Genomic DNA, 20,972 nt, shown 5'->3' with positions numbered 1-20,972 from the left:
CATACACAAAACACATACGCACACATGCATGTGCACACACTCAGACTGTAGGATTCCATTTTTGTAAAGCCCGAGAATAGGCAATTCTAAACTATGGTGATAAAAATCAGAAGTTTTCTCTGAGGCAGGAACAGGAGACATTGATTAAAAGGGTATGAAGCAGGGAGTTCCCATCGTGGCTCAGTGGTTAATGAATCTGACTAGGAACCATGAGGTTGCAGGCTCAATCCCTGGCCTCGCTCAGTGGGTTAAGGATCTGGCATAGGCTGGCGGCTATAGCTCCAATTAGACCCCTAGCCTGGGAACCTCCATATGCTACAGGTGCAGTCTTAGAAAAGACAAAAAAATAAAAATAAAATAAAATAAAAGGGTATGAAGCAACCTTCTGGAGGTAACACCAATGTTCCATATCCTGCTTTGAGTGGTGGTTACACCTACATACACAGTTGTCAAATTCAACAAATTGTATTTTATTCTTCAATTAGAGGGAAAAAAGATGCTTCACCAAGAAAACATTTTTTAAAAGCCATTGCAGGAGTTCCTGTTGTGGCTCAGTGGAAACAAATGTGACTAGCATCCATGAGGATGCGGGTTCAATCCCTGGCCTCGCTCAGAGAGTTAAAGATCTGGCATTGCCATGGCTGTGGTGTAGGCCAGCAGCTACAGCTCTGATTCATCCCCTAGCCTGGGAACCCCATAGGCCACAGGTGTGGCCCTAAAAAATACTAATAATAAAATAAAAGCCATTACAAGTAACATAGAATTATTTAGTAGAAAAGAGAAAACTAATACATCAAAAATTTAGATAAAATTTTTTTCCTAAGGTAACATTTTTTCAAGTTTAAAAATAATTTTATTTTCAAGCGTAAGTAACCCAGCCTTGTGAACTAATCTAAATAGAGAAATTCAGTCTTGTGGGTTAATATACTGAAGAGAAACAAAAAGAAGCACTTAAATATTTCATACTATGAATTGAAAATAGAATGGTTCACAATCTGGAGAATTTTAAGACATGAAAGAGCCCAAAGAAGCAAGGGTAAAAAGATCAAATACAGGATTCAGAACTAACAGCTGTGACTTACTGAGTTAATAAATACGTCAAATAGAATCAAACTCAACAAAGCACAGTAAAGTCTGTAGCTTCCAAGTAATTAATTCACCAAATACATGCGAATGTATAATCAGCCCTATCTATTGAAAGCAAGGATTCCTTGGTTAAAATGGATATTCTCCATTTATAGATAGAGTTACGAGAAGTAGACTAGATATAGGTATGCACGAAGCATAGAAGCAATCTAACCTGTTCTATCTAATCAGTATCTATTTGCAGAGAATAAGATGAAAGTTCTATTTTTATCTCTCATCTATTCTGTATCATTCTTCCCACAATAGGACTAAACATTTCTGCTAATGCCCAGGCAAAGAAACGTAAATTCATGAATAAAGAGTTGCATTTATACTTTCATTTTCAAGGCCCATCACTAGTTTCATCATTTTAAAGATGTTATTAATTTCTAACTAGGAAATAGAAAAAAAGTGTTTGAATACCCACAAGTCAATCTAATCACATTCTTACATTTCCAGAGAGAAAGCCAGAAAAAGCAAACATTTTAGAGGGTTAAACCTATGATCAAAATATGGGCTCTTATATAAACTAACCAATATCTATCATTTCTTTGGAACAGTAGCTCTTGACAACACTCCATCTGTGACATGCCTGTGACTTCTCAAAACGCACCAGGGAATCCTCTATTCTATCCGTTTAGCTGTCCCCCACCCACACCTTTTAGTCTCCAAACCCTTCCTGAAATCACATGTCCTACACCGATATGCCCTCATGATTACTTTCGCTTGAATTTTCTATTCCCTGCTATTTGTAATAAAGGAGGAGCCACAGGAGATCAGACTCATAAGGAGAAAAAAGTATTGGACCAACGTCTCTGAGGTGAAAGAAAGAGTAGCCCAATCGAAATTATAGTCTTTCCCAATTACATACCTTAGCTGTTATTGCTCTATAGCACAATACAGGCTGCACTTGGTTCTAACTGAAATATCATCATCGTTAGTTTCCTGACTTCCTCCCTTCATTTTTCCCTCTCTAAATCATCGTTATCACATCTAAGAAAAGAAAGTGGAGTCAGTTACCTTCCTACACATTTCATAATGGACGGAACCAAAGAATACAGTCAAGTGGAATTTTTGGCTTTAATACCACCTCTAGTTTTCTTCAAAGCTTTCTAAAATAAGTTAAAACAGTATAAAATAGAATATGCGAAGAAGATTTATGGAGGAAGGTCCCTTAGGGTTGATTAGACTATGTAGAAAGGAATCTATTTTTCATTCATTGAATGACCAAATGCATATACATTAGAGAATTTATGTTTGTATAAACATATATATGTTTAGTAATGAATTTTACTTGACTTATACAGGGCAATCTCCTACCTAAATAGTTTAAAAGGCTGGAAATGTAATAGATGTACAATAATAGCAGAAACACCTTCATCTAATGAGAAAACCAATGATATAAATGTGATATTTAGCATCTAAATCTAAGTTTAGTGAGGTTTACTTCTTAAGCCAATGGACTAGGTCAAACCTCCCTAGAAAAGGAAGAGGAATTATTAAAGACATTTTCCTCCTGGACATATTGGGAATGCGTGAAATGTTAACTATGCCCATCATCATAACGATATGTCAAGTTGTAAAACCTAATGAGGATTTTCTATTTTGTGAATAGGATTACGGAGACAACTATTATATGAAAGAAAGGGAGAAAAACTTCAAATTGGAATGCCAAATCCTTATCCATAATACTAAAATATACATTCCCTTGGAATTGATAGGGGTTAAACAAAAAATTTTTTATGAAAGTGTTCTATAAACTGTAGTGGATATGTAAAGTATAAATGCGATTTTATTGACAAGGATAATAATTATGATAAAATAATCCAAAATAGATTATATTAAAGAAGGTAGAATATTAAATAAGCCATTGCTCATTTAGTCAAAAACAGTCTTAAAAGACATACTTGTTCTGCAAATTGGCTCAAAGTATTTGTTCATACTATATATCTAAGTAGATAGTGAATGGTTTTGATTGCATCCAAAGTTCTCCCTCTTGGATTTTATGAGGCCCATTCAGAATGAACCAGGTTGAGAACATCACCAATTCCATGTACTGAGTCCATCTGTTGGCAAAAATATAATGCAAACAGCTTTATAAGTGCTATTTTCAATGAAATATCACAGAACAGCTTGTTCCAATGATATTTCTAAAGCTTGCCTGCAAACCGCCTAGTGGGAAATCCAACTGAAAGAGAAGGGGGAAGAGAAAGAAACCCATACAGAAGAGTGACAGGAATGGAAAAAAAGAACAAAGGGTAAAGAGACTTGCTAGAAGAAAGTGAGAACCTGAGGAAAGTAAGAAGCAATGAAAGGTACAATTTCTAATACAGACAAAATTAGTTTCCAGCCATAAGAATAAAGAATTGGAATATATATATACACATACACACATAAAACAACCAGGGCTGGAGGATAAAGAAGGGATCACAAATTATGTGGCATGTCCAGAAAAGTGAATACAAAAGGAGCAGGAAACACTAGAAAATATGTACCCGCTCAATAAGTGGAGCATAATTATTAAAATATTGTAAGAGAAAATGATGTGGAATAGCTATTTTTCTAAGCTTAACTTGCTTTTCATGTAATATACAAATTCATTTTTCCAAAAGCTAATACAGATTTAAACGTCTATATCAGTTCTAAGGGAAGGAAACATCATCTTCCAAGTCCATTCTTTTAACCTGAAAGTCCACTTACTCATTTTTATAAGAGTCCAAGCATTGCAATATAAATGGTGCGCATGCACTGATTCAAAAATGAAATACATTTTAGTGCAGATGATATCATGCTGGGCACTTACCTGAGGTCGAATAACTTTTACAATATTTTTGAGGGCAGTGTCAGGGGATGGAGGTGAGCAGTCAGGTGTTGGGCCTGTGGAGCTGTTTCTATGGTTACTAGTTCCTGGAGCAGTAATTGCTACCTCAGAGGCATTATCTGTGAATAAAAATAGAACTGCCATAAACCTATTCACTCAGTTTACCTTTTAAGACTTGAAATTACTTTAGTGAACATGCATTGATCTTAAAACTGGTATTAATTATGAGATCATAATGAGGAATATGTTCAGCAGTATATTTTAAAGATAAAGTTTATTGAATGCTTTGCTTTCTTTTAGAGTGGTAAATATCTCCCCCTGTAGTATTGTTCCAAGAAAGAAGAGTATTATTATTCAATTATTCAGTTCATAACAATAGATCATTCAGAATAGTTTTTAAGACTCCCATTATACGAATGACTAAAAACTTACCTTGACTTAAAAAAATATGATTTTTCATGTGATTGGGCTGTTTTCTCCATTATATTTCAAATGAGTATGATATTTATTAAAAGGAGTTTCATACTTCCTTGATTCATAAAACCCAAATTCAAGCCTCCTCAAACAATTTTCCCAGAAATCCCTCAAACTAACAAAAAGCATCCCAGTGAATTATCCTTGATGAAAAACTGACATTTGTGCAAAATAGTCCTATAACATAGACAAAAACAAAACTATCACCCCCAGATAAATATAGCCTCCTCTATGGTTAAGACTAAGTGAATGAAATTTCAAAAATCCAAAGTAATCTTCCCTTGTGTTCAGTATTGGGAGAGCGGAAATAAACTGATGGCTTGAAAATCAGCAACATGTATAACATTTTCTTCTCAAATTTATACCAAAACAAAATAACATCAAATATCATTTTTGGAATGTTTAAAATACTCAGGAAAGGATGGAAAATGTTCTGTAAATAACTTCTGCTGGCACATAGAAGTTACATTATTTTAATGACAATTTGGCAATCCTCTATAGCTTTTTATGGAAACTGTTGCAAGCTCAAATCTTCAAAAAAATGTACTTCCTTGTTATGTTTTTAATTAGTTCTCAATAATTTTCTGTCCTAGACAGCTAGCTGAATTGATGCAAAAGTGACTAAGATAGTGAATTCTTTATAGACCAGCAAGTCTCTCTGTTCCATGGCCATTGTCTACAATCCCAAGTGAAGGGCAATAATTTATGAAGGTACTTTCTCATAAAAAGTGAGGGGATGAAACTCTACACAGCACTTAAAAACATAATTCAGTCTCACTATCGTATCCAGACATAGGGTCATGAAACAAAAAAAAAAAATACAAAAATGATACATTCAATTAAATAGATAATCCATAAAATAAGTTTAAAGTGTCCAGATCACACTCTTGATTCAGGTTTAATACATAAGGTGGGGTTTGAATGAGCATCTCAAGAATAAGCTGGGTTCTGAAAGAGAGTAGTTTGTAGGGGTGGTCTTCTGAGTAGACTAAAATAGCATGAATAAACACTGAATCAGAGATAAAACATCAGTCAGCAAGAATAAGATGCACTCATTCTCTCTAAAGTGGCCTTTCTTTCTTTCATTCATTCAATCATACATCTAAAAACATTCATTTGGAGGCAATGTGTATTAAGTATTACGTTATACTCTAAGGATAAGCTGAAAAGAATCCCCAGCCGGGGATTAAGAGTCATGGAGGGATGAACAGGTGGAGCACAGAGAATTTTTAGGGCAGTGAAACTACTCTGTATCGTACTATAACTGTGGATACTTGTCATTATAAGTCCAAACCCATAGACTATACATCACCAAGTGAACACTCATGTATATGGACTTTGGGTGATAATGATGTGTCAACACAGGTTCACTGATTGTAACAAATGCACCACCCTGAAAGAGAATGTTGATATTGGGGTGGTGCTGTGCCCAGGAGGCAGTATATGAGGAATCTCTATGTCTTGCATTTGATTTTTTCCAAAAACCTAAAATTGCTTTAAAAAATCGATTCTAGTAAAATTTTTAAAAATTTGTGTTTAAGAAGTATACAATCAAATATGGCATCAGACATGCAAACAAATTACAATGCAACATAACTTGAGCATTTATAACATGATGAAAAGGCAGGGGGAGAAGAAATCAGACTATGGCTGGAAGGAAGATGGTTGTGAAAGGCTGCAATTTTCAGGCAGGAAATCTAGAACAGAACACAAAAAATAAGGGCATAGAGGTAGAAAAAGCATAGAGGAAACTGTTATGATCCTTTAGGAGGAAGTTGAAGCTAAGTTTAGATGAGTAAAAGAAAGTTTTATTGTTATATTGGGTCTATGCTTAATTCTGTAAGCAATGAGAAATCTTGAAGCTAATTAAGCAGAGACTGGCATAGTAAGGATGATAGTTAATAGTTATTGAGCATTTTTTATGCAAAGGGAGCATGGTAATTCTTTTACTTAACTGAATCACATTTAATTCTCAAGTAATTCTTTGAAATAGTTTCCATTATTACCATTCCCATTTTACAGAAAAGGTAATCACAAAGTTATATTTCTAGTAAGTGGCAGACAAAATTTCAAATTCTAGATTGATGGCACATGGCCCTCTAGCATGCTGTGGGTATGCAAAAGCAACTGGAGGAGGCAGAGCTTGAAGACTATTGCCATAGTCAAGGTATAGGTAGTTTCCATTTCTAAACAGTTAAAAGACACTACAAAACAAAGTAGAAAATGGAGACAATAAGAAAGAAATAGTAAAAACAAAAAATGTCAACAATAAAAACATCTTTGGAGTACACCTGTGTGACTATATGGTATATGTCTGGAAGCAGGGAGATCAGTTAAGATCAGTGATCCAGTCTGGAGGTCAGGGCATTAGAATTTGAGTTGGTGACAAGTGATTGGATTCTGGATACATTTTAAAGGTAGATTTCTAAGGAAAGGTAAATTGGGCTCTGCAGTAAATAAGCTGTATATTCAAAAAAAAAGTAGACTAATAGAATTTCTTGATGTGTTCAATACAGACTAGGAGAGAAATAGAGCAGGCAAGCATGGCTCTAAAGTTTTGGGCCAGAGGAACTGAAAGAATGGAGTTCAGCAGACACAGGAAAGACTACGGGGAGAAGCATACATCTCTCCCATATCTTTTCAAATATTGCCTCTACCCCATTTTCTTTATTTTCTCCTTTTAGATTCCAGTGGGGAAAAAAAATGTTAGACTTTATTTTCCTTATCGTTTATTCTCATTTTGTACCTTTCATTGTTTTCTCTCCATATTGCATTCTCTTATACTCATTTTCCAGCTTGCTGGTTCTTTCTTCAATTATGTCTAATCTGCTATCAAGCCATTTTCATACTTTTGATTATGCTTTTTGGTTCTAAAATTTCTATTGGTTCTTTTTCAAATATACTGCATCATCATTTAGCATTTTGAATTCCCTAATAGAATTTTCAGTTTGCTTTTGTTTATTAGAAATGGCAAGTCAAGTTGTTTTTGCCTTTAACCCATGTCCAATAATTCCAATATTTGATATCTTCATGAATCTGTTTCTGTCTCTGATTCTCACTCATAGTATCCTGCTCCATTGTCTGTCTCATCTTCAATTCTATGCTACATTTTACTCAGTGTTTTGCTAGAATAAAATATACATTAAACAAGACTCTTTTTTAGTAAATATTAGTTCAAAATTGCATTCAAACATATTCTAATACCAGATGCCGCAGTCTGTGGAAAACTTGCCTGTTCAATGTTAGACGATTTATTTAACTGCTCAGAATTTCAGTCTTTCTTAACTTTAAAAATGAGGATGATTAATAAGTATATTCTAGAATTTATGTGTGCAGAAAAACATGAGAAAACATAGATGAAAAATAACAAGCACATAATCAAACACATAGTATGCAGTTAATAAATTTGTTTTCTTTTTTCCTTTCAAACCAAATAGCACCAGAATTAAACTAAAATATGGTAAAGAAAATCTAGAGGGAAAAATAAGAAAATAAATAGTAGAACTTTGTAGACAATACATCTAGAGTCATGATTAAGTACTTGGGTAAGACTTGAGACAAGTATCTTTTAGCTTTTAACACAAATTGGTAGGGAAAGGATTTAATTCCAGGAAGAAGAGACAATCCCTTGAGGAATGATTCACTGCAAGGCATGGCCCTGTTAACTGCTTTTCCATCAAAGCCAGAAAAACTGCTGGGTAGTCCATGTAGACCGCAAAGCAAAAGCTTCTTGAATGTTTCTTATAAGTAATTTAATACATAGTACAAGACAGGGGGTAATCAAGTACTAAATTATTTAGAAAAGACTTTCAGTGTCTCTGTGTTCTGAATTCATGATCTGTACCTTTATACAGATAATTCGATTTTATACTACTTTGCATTGCTCATTATCTCTTACACACTAGGTTATATTTCACAGTGACTTATATTTCCTTTATTCTCTCCACAGCTCTTAATGCAATCTTTTAAAAATTCTAAGTGAAATAAAATGAATAAAACAAAACCTGTGTGTCAATGGCAACTATCACAAATGCCCTTAATTACATGGAGAAAGTTGATGTGGCTTTTATAATTCCATGGTCCTTTTGGAGAAAATCCAAATGAGAAGCATATTCTAGAACATATATAAGAGTCTTAGGAAACTGATTTATTCCTTAAATATCCTTCATTATATTATTCATAAAACATATCAATTATCCAGTGGGCTTTGCAGAATGACAGCTTCTGTCCACAATGGTTTTACATGGTCAACATACATTTTGCACCTGGAGCTACAAAACATTTCTGATGAAAAGGAAATGAGGTGTGTAAAAACTGCTTAGAGAAAATTACTGATTATACTTGTAATTTTGGCTTGAAATGAGACTTATCTTCTAGTTAGATTCCCTTTCTATGCATTAGATTATGCATTATGACTGTCAGTTTACTCTACAGTAACAAGTCTGGAGGAGAAAAAAACCCACTTTACTGGAGCTTTTAGAAGGAAAGTATTCTATGAATACAAAATAATTCATAAGCAACGTTAGAGTATAGAATTTTAACATCATTCACTAGCAGGTACTGAACAAAGTTCAAGTTCACAGAGACTATGCTAGTTGCTACATAATTGACAAGTAGGACAGAGATTACTTCTGGCTGGAGATTCAGAAAAGGTGTGATAGAAGAGGTAATGGTTAAGGAGTTCTCTGACAGATGAGTAAAATCTAGATATGAAGAAATGAGTGTGAAGGACATTCCGAGGGGTGGAAGTAGGATGAACAAAAAGGGAAAGATGGGAGAGTTAGGCACATTTGTGGAAAAAGGAAGAGTTCAGTTTGAATAGAATATCATATTCAAGAGGTAATACTAAAAAATTGAGGGGACATATCCATAAATCTCAGCTCTGGAATTAAATAAGCCTAATCTGAAATTTTGACATATTTAACCTGTTTCTTCATCTGTGAAACAGCTTCTCTCATAATGTTTTTGCAGGATAAATAAAATATGAGTGTATGTATATGTATTTTAACAGACTGTTGGCAGAAAGTAAGTGCTCAATAAAAGCAGCTCTTGCTATTATCATATACATGTATAACAATAAATATAACTAGATAGATGGCTTAAGGTGTTATTGTGGAAAGTCTTAAATCAAGTATTTAATAACTATTAGTCTATCAATTCATTAAGCATATGAATTGCTTTGGCCATGCCCATGGTTCCCAGGCCAGGGATCAAACCCACACCACAGCTGCTATGTGAGCCACAGTGGTAACAACGCTGGATCCTGAACTAACTAAGCCACAAGGGAACTCTCATGATGTGTAATTTTTCATTGTTGGCCTTAAGTCATGAATTGGCAAACTTTTTCGGCAAAGGTTCAAACTGTAAACGTTTTAAGTTCTGGAGGCTATGTTGTCCCTTTATAAGTACTTTTTTAAATTTATTTTTTTCATATATACATTCTTTTTCTCACATTATCTTTCATCATGTTCCATCATAAGTGACTAGATATAGTTCCCTGTGCTATCAAATCTGCTGTTTTAGCACAAAAGCAGTAGTAGACAATATGTAAGCAAATGGGTTCCTATATTACAAGAAAACTTCGTTGTTTTCAGCCACAAGTTTTGGGGTAATTTGCTATGCAGCAATAGATAACTAATATATTAGGTATATGGCTAACATTTATAATCCAGCCAACATGTTAGATGTTTGGTCTACAACGGTAACAGATTCTCAGCCCTGTTTTAAAGTTGTTGCTTATTTAATGGAAAATATAGAAGGACAAATATAGAATTACAAAACTATGTTATTCATGCTACATACCGGGCACTATGGGAGCACAGAAGAGTGAGCCACTAACTGAGCAAAGGTACCAGGGTAGTGAGTTCGTTTATGGGAGGAAGAAAAATTTAATCATAGCCTTGAAGAATGAGTATCATGAAGCACTCAAAGAGGGAGAAGCATTCTTAAAAAACAAAAACAAAAGAAAAAAACAAACAAAAAACAAAAAACAGAATATGCAATTGGACAGAAGAATGAAAGGGCATCATTCCTTCAGGGAACCATACATAGCTCAGCCTGGCTGGAACACAGGATATGTGTGGAAAAATGTATGGAGATAATGTTGGCAAGATAAAGTATTACGATGAAAGATGGGGGAGTTCCCGTTGTGGCTCAGCAGTAACAAACCCAACTAGTATCCATGAAGATGCAGGTTTGATCCCTGGCCCTGCTCACTGGGGTAAGGATCTGGTGTTGCCGTGAGCTGTGGTGAAGGTCACAGATGTGGCTCGGATCCTGCATTGCTGTGGCTTTGGCATAGGCCAGCAGCTGTAGCTCTGATTTGACCCATAGCCTGGGAACTTCCATATGCTGCAAGGGTGACCCTAAAAAGGGGGGGGAGGAAGATGAAAGATGCAAAGGTGTATGAAAAAATGAGACGACAAAAATGACTTTGTAAAATATTGAATTTTTCTATTAAAAAAACAGCAACATTGCATTTCTAAAATTGTTTTTCTTAAGGCTATGGTCAAACACCACTTTCACCCATAAAAGGAACAGACTAGAAGGTCACAGTCACTTTAAAATTCTCTGCCTGAAAGAGGCCACATTGGTGTGCTAAATGGTTGATTGACCAGCAACTTCAAGGTGACATTCAGTGTTTAAACAACTCCAATCTGTACAGACCTTTGGTCTTATCTACACCAGAGAAGTCCTTCTGAAGAACCAACAGCTCCAAGGTTGAGAGGACATCAAAGAGTCCTCAGTCTCTAGTCAATCATGAAAAGTAGACCCATGAATACACTATGATGGGACAGTATTCTCTATCTCCTTATCCCTTCATTCTTGTCCCTTCCCATACCTCAACCATGGAAGGGAGAGGGTCTTTTAGCATAATTATGACAATTATATAATCAGAATTATGCTGTGTATTTGTGAGGACATTAGCATAAGAAAGGCATGTTTGTCCTACAGATTCTCTACTCTGAAGAGTTCAAGGATTTAGAAGGAATTCAAGCAGTCACTAAGAGCAGAAATTCACAATTAACCTCCTAGGATGGTACCAAGAATGACAATTCTTGACCTTGACTATCAAGATAAAATAGAGCGCCGGGTCAATGCACAGTAAAGAAAGTGAAAGGTAGAGGGAGGTCATGAGGAGTGCATGGGTCCCCCCTCTTCTGAGACTGACTTTTATGGACTGAATTGTAACCAAATGAAGAAAGGTAAGATTTAAAGAAATAAAATACTTTCTCTCACACTGGGCAATTCAAAGATTCTTTTGTTTTGTGAATATATTTGTGCTTCTATTCTCACAGTTTTTTGTTTTCCAGGCTCTATTGGCTTTGAACCCTATTTTGGGTTTCAGGCTTTCCCCTTTGATCTTGACAACAAATTCTTTTTTCTGATTTTACTCTCAGTGGTCACTAGTTTTCATCTCCTGTGTCCTTCTGCTCATTCCAAAATGGTCTTCACACAAAGCTGGCCAAGCCACACCCCAGCACTGTCCTTCTAGAGCGGAATCCTCCTAAGCAGGCGCTGACTTCACATCAAGGCAAGTTAGAAAATGAACTTGCTAACACCCCAGATGAAAGCATCACAGTAATTAGAGGTGGAAAAAAGAGATTTATTCTTCAGTATCACAGGCCTACATTCCAGGATTCCTTCCATTCACATAAATATGCCTCTGCTATAGTCTGCACTGACGCACATCTATCATTTATTGAACTTCTGTTTATTCTCTTATATTCCTCAAAGCCTTAGTGCATGTTTCCCAGTCTTCCTTTCCACCCTCAGCCTGCCATCACCTTGGAGCCTTCAGATTCCTTGTAGATGTTCAAGCAATCACTAAATCCCAATAGTGTTCTGATTTCTACTCATGTGAGCTTTGCTTTAACTCTTTTCAGGTTCCTGTATCTCAGGTTAATCCAAGTACCTCACTATGAACAGAAACTGCTTCATATGAGCATCTTAATCTCGACAATCCACTCCACAGATACAATATCCAATCATTTTTCACTTTCTCATTTCCCTCACTCACACTAGAGCTATTGTTCAATCCCATAGTTATAAACTATCCTTTTATCTATCTAGTTTTATTCAACCTATCCACCCCTATCTTTGTTTATGTATTCAGCTTAGACATAATAATTCATCATTTAAGAAGTCTTTTACCAGTAACTACATCCATTCCTCTTGTCATTTTACCTACACCTCTGAGCAAAACTCTAGTCCTATTTGGTAGGCACTTTCATATGCCCTTCATAGCTGAAGGATGTATTCCCTGGCTGTATGAAGTGTTGCTGGCAGACAGACTTCACTTGTCAGCCCTCTTTGGGAACTGAGTCATCTGGAGACTTGCCTGACCCCAGGTCATGCCCCCTTCCAGAAGCAGCCTGCTTCTTATGTCTGATTAATAGAGGAGTATAAAGGATGTGCCTAGTCACCAACATGGGATTGTTTTGAAGGACTATCCCAGTTTCAGAGTTCCCCATGGAATCTGTAGAAGCATATGTAGAGAATTCATCACAGGCTAATCTCTCCTTCTGCCCTATCTTACTTCTTTCCACATTCATTGCTTCCAAGAGTGCCCTTAATTGATCTTCTCTATGCCAATGTCTATCTCAAAGTCTACTTCCTGGTGAATTCATTCTAGATTGAACTAGTCTCATTATTCTCAGTGGTCCTACTTGCAGGGTTTTTTTTTTTTCAACAATATAGTATTAATCACTGAGAGAGAAAAAAACAACTAACTGATGTTATCAAATGATCTAATATGTTCTTACAAACCATTTTATGTGGTAAGGAAAACAAATAATAGAAAAAAAATGGATCAGAAACTACCAACAGGAACTTAACAAAAGTACAAATAAATATATAACCACTTTTCTAAATTTCCTATACATATTACAAACTTTCCAGGTTCAGTGATGTTTTGCTACATATTATCCAAAAATTTTGTTTGAAACTTAAGGACTTTTGTTTTTGTTAAGAAAATATTGCTTAAATAAATACTAGCTACAACGTCATATCTATTTATGGGTGCAGAAGTATCTGATGATTAGAATTTTAAGAGCCCAAAGAGCCTTGTTTTTTAAAAAGAAAAAAATAAGACGTCAAAAAAAGTTCGCAGAGCTTCTGATGCATGTGTTATAAGCTGTACATACACCTAAGAGGCCTCTTTCACAAGCAACCAAAAGTCCATTTGTAATTACCTATGCTCAACACCTACTTCTTTTTTTTAAGTTTTATGAAGTATAGTTTATTTACAATGTTGTGATAATTAACACATTTCTGATTTGCAGAGATATGATGAGGAATATTCCCAGTTCATACACTGCTTGGCATTTCTGAATTAACCAATCAATGTGTCAGTACACATAGTTTAGCAATTATTAGACATACAGCATACACACACACACACACACGCGCACACACACACGCACATGCACACACACGTACACAACCTTTAAAGTGTTTACTCTTTGGTACACTACTAATAGGAAAGAAATATATTGATGTTACTCTTCCAAATATACTTAAAACTCCAAGATGTAATACAAGCTTTTCTATCATCTGTGAAATCCCTGCTTTCTCTCAGAAAATCCCTACCATTCTAGTAAAAGTTGAGACAAAAACAGAATAGACTAGCATGAAGTCCTTCTGCTTTCACTGTTGCCACAATCCATTGCTAAACTATATAGTGGTCCTTATAGCAAATGTCCTTAGAATTGATCGTGCAAATTTTTTTACATGGAACGGGAATGATATGCGACAAACTTTAATCCCATTAATTCAACTAATTGCAAAACCTAACCATCACAATAAATTAAAATATGACCTAAAAGAAAACATGTCATGAGTTGCAACCAATTGATCTTTATATACGAAAAATCAGGAGCTTATTTTTAAAGAAATGTCTGCCTTTCTTTATGAATCTATTCAAGAATGCATAAATCGATATTCCTTGTTATTTTTCTGAAATAGATATCTGAAGCTGTCCTCCTGGTATTTTACTCTGCTGTCTCCCCAGTGCCTCAGCCTGGTAGAGGAAGCTCATCATAATTTATACTCACCTACTTGTCTCCTCCATTATCTTTCCCCCCTGCCACTTCCTCATCTTCCACTCCAGAAAAAACATAGACCACACCTACGTTTCCTCTGACAGTTTACTGAATATCCTGCCGGCCAAGCTCAAAGGCTATCTTCTCAGGGAAGGTTCTCTAGCTGTCCGGTCAGTAACTCTCTGATGGCTCCTGCATCATTTCCTCATATGTCTAAGATAAGTTCATCCTATATAATTATTCAGGCACAAGATTCCCGATAAAGAGTGGGAGTTTCTTGAAAGTAAGAGACTTATTAAATGATGTGTTAAATGAATAAACATGTGCAAGGTACTCTATCCACCGATTAGATACTTCAAAATTATAAAGAAGTAAACTAATCCTCATCCTATATTTTGAGGGATAAGGATTTCAAAAAGCATTTTAGGATTTTTTTTTTAAATCTTTCTCTATTCAGCCATGAAACAGAACAAAATGATGCCATTTATAGCAACATGGATACAACTAAAGATTCTCATACCAAGAGACATAGGTCAGAAAGAGAAAAACAAATACCATATGATATCGATTATATGTGGAATCTAAAATATGGCCCATAGCAGGATCCCATTGCTAATCCATCCCGAAGGTCCTGCTATGTAGCACTGGGAACTCTGTCTAGTCAATTATGATGTAATGTGAGAAAAAAGAGTGTATACATGTATGTGTAACTGGGTCACCATGCTGTACAGTAGAAAAAAAATATATGACAAAAAATTAAAAAGTAAAAATAAAAACTGTTTTCAGTATAAAAAATAAATAAAAATAAATAAAATACGCACAAATGAACCTATCTGTAAAATAGAAACAGACCCACAGGGACACAGAAACAGACTTGTGGTTGCCAAGGAGGAGGGGGGAAGGAGTGGGATGGACTAGGAGTTTGTGGTTAGTAGTTGCAAACTATTACATTTAGAATGAATAAATAACAAAGTCTTACTGTAGAGCACAGGGAACTATATCCAGTCTCTTGGGATTGACCATGATGGATAATAATATACTAAAGAATGTACAGTGGTTTTTCTTTTCTGCAGAAAGGTTCATTTGTGTTGTATGTTAGATTCCAGATATAAGTGATATCATATGGTATTTGTTTTCTGTTTCTGACTTACTTCACTCAGTAAGAGAGTCTCTGCTCCCATCCATGTTGTCAAGGCAGAGCGGGAGGGAGAGGGATGGATTGGGAGCTTGGGGTTAATAGATCAGACTATTGCTTTGGAATAGGTAAGCAGTGAGATTCTGCTGCTGTGTAGCACTGAGAGCTATGTCTAGTCACTTATGATGGAGCATGATAATGTGAGAAAAAATGTATACATGTATGTGTAACTGGGTCACCATGCTGTACAGCAGGAAAAAATGTATTCGGGAAATAACAATTGATTACAATTTTAAAATTGAAAAAAAAAGAATATATAGTTGGGACACTTTGCTGTACAGCAGGAAAAAATGTATTCGGGAAATAACAATTGATTACAATTTTAAAATTAAAAAAAAAGAATGTATAGTTGGGACACTTTGCCGTACAGCAAAAATTGTCACAACATTGTAAATCAACTTTAACAACAACCAAATAGGTTGCCAGATGCTAATAAGTCACTGAAGGTAGTAACAACACTGTCAGCATCAAGCTCCTCTACAACCAACTTTCCTGTAACATTTATTAAGTTTTTGTATTGACTATGATTAAGATAAAATATACATTTGATTTTAACCAAGTAAAATTGTACATGAAAAGAAAATTCTAGAAGGCAGCACACCAAATGTTAATAATACTCATCTCTGGTTGGTAAGGTGTTTTATTTTCAAAATATTTTTTCAATTTCTCAAATATTCTTCAAAGAGTATCTATTATTTATATCTATTTATATCTGTTTCAGACATGGATATATTAAAATAGCATTATACATGCATTTAAAATTTCACGTTTACCCTGTCATAAACTTATTCCATTGCCTCTGTCTCAAGTTAATCACCATCCCCAAGTTGGTATGCATTTTCCATCTGCACGTTTATACTTTTATTACTTATGTATATACTCATTACTATATATTCATTACATACTGGACATATTGTGTTTTACATTTACATAAATATGTGTACAATTCTGAATCTTGTTTTTCACTTAACATTGTTTTCAAGGTATATCCAAGTAAATATTTGTAAACCTAGTAAATTTTCATTTTAATTGAAGCATAATGCTCCATTTTACTAAAATTTACACTTTGATTCTCCTCATGAACATTTTACTTTTTCCCAATTTTTTACTCTGATAAACAATGTTGCAATGAACATCCTTCAGTTTCTTAGAGTTTTGTTTTAAAGAACTATACCTAAAAGTAGAATTTGCTGGATAGGAGGATATGTGCATTTCAAACTTTTAAAATATTAGATTGTCTTTGAATATGGATTACCACCTTGTAATCTTATGAGCTGTGTATAAGAGTTCCTGTTTTTCTGTTTTCTTTATAATACCGGCTATCATCAGAACTTCTGTGACATTCTGGCAAATGGGTATAAATTGGTATCTCATGGTGGTCTTAATTTTTTAATATTTTTTAATGGCTGCACCCATGGCACATGGAAGTTCCTGGGCCAGGGATTGAATCTGAGCCACACCTGCAACATATGCTGCAGTTGCAACAACACTGGATCATTTAACCACAGATACACAGCAGAACTCTTCACTGGTCTTAATTTAAATTTCTGTTACTGGGGTTAACTATGTTTATCAGCCATTCAAAATCCATCTGCAATTAATTGCCTTTGTCAATTGTTTCAATGCTTTTTTTTTTATATTAGGTATTTGTGTTTGTTTGTTTTCTTGCTCTATATCTTAAGGCTTAGATTTACTTGCTTCAGTGCCTTCAAGAATGTCAGTCTTAGAAAAGTGGAAAATTTCTAATTCTCTGACTCTTAGGGTCAGCAGTATAGCAGTAGGTGGATTGACTAACTCTCAAAGTACCAGGAGAAAGCTGCTTTGTAAATTCCCCAGCGTTTTGGGTGAAGACACCTACCTAGAACAGCCTGTTCAGCAAGTCCTTGTTTCTCTGGGGTCATGGAGATGGTGTACACTGTCATATATACCACGTAGGCCAATGCCAACGTTTCCACTGGGATACCGCATTCTCTGCCAGATACATTCTCTCTGGAATTACGGCATTCTGCACCTTGCCTGTGGACATCCCCACACTAGTTCTAAGATGCTCATTTATCCCAGAGGAGAAGCAGTCCTATTAACAGATTTCTTGCTCTTCCCTCCAGACATAGTTTGCCAGTTGGCTCCAGAGCTGCATGGCTTGGATTAGCTAGATGAGTTGCAATAAGTTAAGGAAGCACATCAACCTTGAATCACATATATAGTCATATAATGGAAAAATCTCTGGGATAATAGGGTTATCATACAAGCTTCCAGAGGGAGATAAAACTCTATTTCTAATGGACAATGACACTGGCATTGAACTTTCCATCTGAAACACTGAAAACTAGATAACAATGGACTATCATCTGGCAAAAATGCCTAAAAAAGAACTCTGGACATAAAGACATTTAAGATAGATGATGTATAAAAGGAAAAATAGTGATGAAAAATAAAACTATATCTATCTAACAGACTCTCTGATAATGATTAACTAATTAAAATAAGGATTCTAAATAAAGAATCTTGAAATAGATGAGAAATGCTGCAATGAGTATTCTATTAAAATTTTAGAAGTTGGGTGTTTGGAAAAGAGAAGAAGAAGTAGGCACATTCTACATCCACTTCTGAGAAGAGATGAAAGCGGGGTTTTAAAGTTATTGTAAAAGTCCGTATTACAGGGGAATGTTAGAGACTGGTAGTTATTTCCCAATACCTTACTCTTCCCTTATTTTTCAATGATTGAATCCTAAGTTTTTAGCCGGATCCAAGCCTACCTGGAATTCCTAGCTTCCTCTGCAAGAAGCAACAGCCATACGCCTAAGTCCTGGGTAAGCAGAAAGGATATGGGATGTGTCCAAGCTGCAGAGTAGGCCCTCAAAGAATCTGTGTGCCTTTCCCCTCCCCTAATTTCTCTTTCCTCTTGTTGGAATGTGATGTGGTGAGAACAAGGTGCAAACAAGAACAACCTAAGGCTGGCACAGGAAGAGTGTAGAAGCCTGAGTCCTTGAGCTATCAGAACCACCACGCCAACCACCATGCCAACCACCTGGACTGCTTATGCCTAGAAAGCTTCACGACAGAGAAGAATACTCTATCTTGTTTAAGCCATATTTATCTTGGATATCCATGACATCAGCCAAATTTATATCCTAACTAATACTTGTGACAAAAAAGCTATCAGGGAGGGAAATAGACCATCTTAGTAAACATTTGGTATCTTGTTTTCATCTGATACTAGAGAAATATATATCTGATTATGATATTGTGGAAGGGAAGGGACTCATCATTGCTATAATAAGGAACAGTAAAAATCCTAGATGAACAAAGGGGAATAATTACTAGCGACTCAAGGACACGAGAAAAACAATTTTTAAAAAAGAATAAAAGAATCTGGAATCTAATATATGGCACAAAAGAATCTTTCCACAGAAAAGAAAATCATGGGCTTGGAGAATAGACTTGTAGTTGCCAGGGGGAAGGGGAGGGAGCAGGTTGGATTGTGAATTTGGGGTTAATGGATGCAGACTTTTGCATTTGGAATGGATAGGCAATGAGATCTTGATGTGTATCACTGGGAACTATATCTAGTCATATATGATGGAGCATGATAATATGAGAAAAAAGAATCTATACATGTATGTGTAATTGGGTCACCGTACTGTACAGTAGAAAATTGGCAGAACACTGTAAAGCACCTATAATGATAAAAACAAAAATCATTATAATAAAAAAACCAGCAACAATTACAACAGCAAAGAATAAAAGAGAAAAAATACACTAAAATAAAAAAGGAATTATCCCCTGATAAAAACAGAGATGGCTGCAAAGAAGGTGTCAGCTGGGTCTGTGGTCTCCTTTGAGGTTTGGCTAGGAGCAGGTGGCTTCACTCACGTATTGTCAGCAGCCCTGGATCCGCACAGAACTGTTGGACTTAGGACCTTAGTTTCTCACTGGCTGTTGACTAGAGTGTCCTTCAGTTGATTGCCATGTGGAACAGCCCACAATGTGGATGGTGGCTTCCATCAGAGTAAGTAAGACAGAGAGCAAGAGAGAACTAGCAACATGGAGGTCAGAGCTTTTTTGTAACCAGATCTCAGGAGTGACATCCATCATTTTTGCCATAGTCTACCCGCTAGAAGGAAGTCATTAGGTCCAGTCCACACACAAGATATAGAGATTACACAAGAGAATAAATGACAGGAGGTGAGATCATGGAAGTTATCTTAGACTCTTAATATCACAGTTGTTCAGGAAAAAGCTACTCTCAAACTACTGTTAGTAGCAAAAACAGATACAGCCATTCTGAAAAATAACAGCATTAAGATTAGAAAATTGACAGATCACTGTAAACCAGCTACAATGGAAAAAAATCATTATATTAAAAAAAATTAGTGCCTCTGGATACAGTGACCAACTTACCTCGGGCTGCTAGGTTCTTTCTCAGTTTTAAAACTGGAAGTCTACATCCTGGAACCCCTTCACTCCTGGGACTTGATTAGCCACCCTACTCTGGAGCCAGGCTGTGGGCTTTAAACTGTGACTCCAAACTTCCTAGCAATGTGACCTTGGGTTAGTTACTTAATTTCACTATGCCTCAGTTTCCTTATCTGTAAGATAAGAATAATAATAGTGTTTGTGGAAACTAAAGGAGATAATAAAGTGCTTTAAGCAACATCTGGCACATAAATAAGTGTCCAGTGATATTAGCTATTATTATTATTATTGGTATTAAAAATATACATATCCTGTCACTAGGATATACTCACAATTATCATCCAAACTGGGACACTTATGAAAGTGAAAGGGAGTGCTAGTAACAATTATGCCAGGTCAACAAGCATAAAAGGGACTATTCCAGGGAACTGGGATGCATGATCCTTATATCCGTCAACATCGAAGTTTACCTCATAGGGAAAAAAAAAAAAAAAAAAAAGGCGCCTACATATAAGACAAGTGCACAGAAACATCTGTTCTTTTGTTCATAGTGGGAAAATAATGCAAAATGAAGTAAATGACCATCAATAGAGGTAAAATAAATCATGATTTTACATAATACATAGCAATACCAGCTGACTTAAAGGAAGTCCTTTGAAATGATGTTGAATGAGAAAAATAAGAAGGAAAATATTTATGGCTCCATTTTTGTAAAATAAAAGGTTTATGCTCAGAGGCAAACACTGACGCTTAAGTTTCAGGTGCAGCACTTTCATGGGCTTCTTCCAAGGTCCTACTGGGAGGGGCCCCTGGAAATTTTTTGTAAATTTTGTAAAAGTAAAATATTTTAATTCCAAGAAGTCAAGATTTCTGTTTCTTTTAACTCCAATGTCCCTGC

At 35.6% G+C, this 20,972-nt stretch overlaps 1 protein-coding gene across 15 annotated transcripts in view; it reads right to left on the bottom strand.

The window, feature by feature from the left end:
• ANKS1B (ankyrin repeat and sterile alpha motif domain containing 1B) overlaps positions 1-20,972 on the bottom strand; it is a 1,068,238-nt gene that overhangs the window by 636,852 nt on the left and 410,414 nt on the right. For all 15 annotated transcript variants that reach the window (XM_021093000.1, XM_021093001.1, XM_021092994.1 and 12 more), the window contains exon 11: positions 3,929-4,065. In XM_021093000.1, coding sequence (XP_020948659.1) covers positions 3,929-4,065 — 137 coding nt within the window. The remainder of the gene's footprint in view (positions 1-3,928; positions 4,066-20,972) is intronic.

This window comes from Sus scrofa, chromosome 5 (genome assembly GCF_000003025.6).
Source record: "Sus scrofa isolate TJ Tabasco breed Duroc chromosome 5, Sscrofa11.1, whole genome shotgun sequence".
NCBI classification, from domain to species: Eukaryota; Metazoa; Chordata; class Mammalia; order Artiodactyla; family Suidae; genus Sus; species Sus scrofa.
The sequence above is the reverse complement of the archived record's forward strand: the minus strand, read 5'-3'. Positions and strand labels throughout refer to the sequence as shown.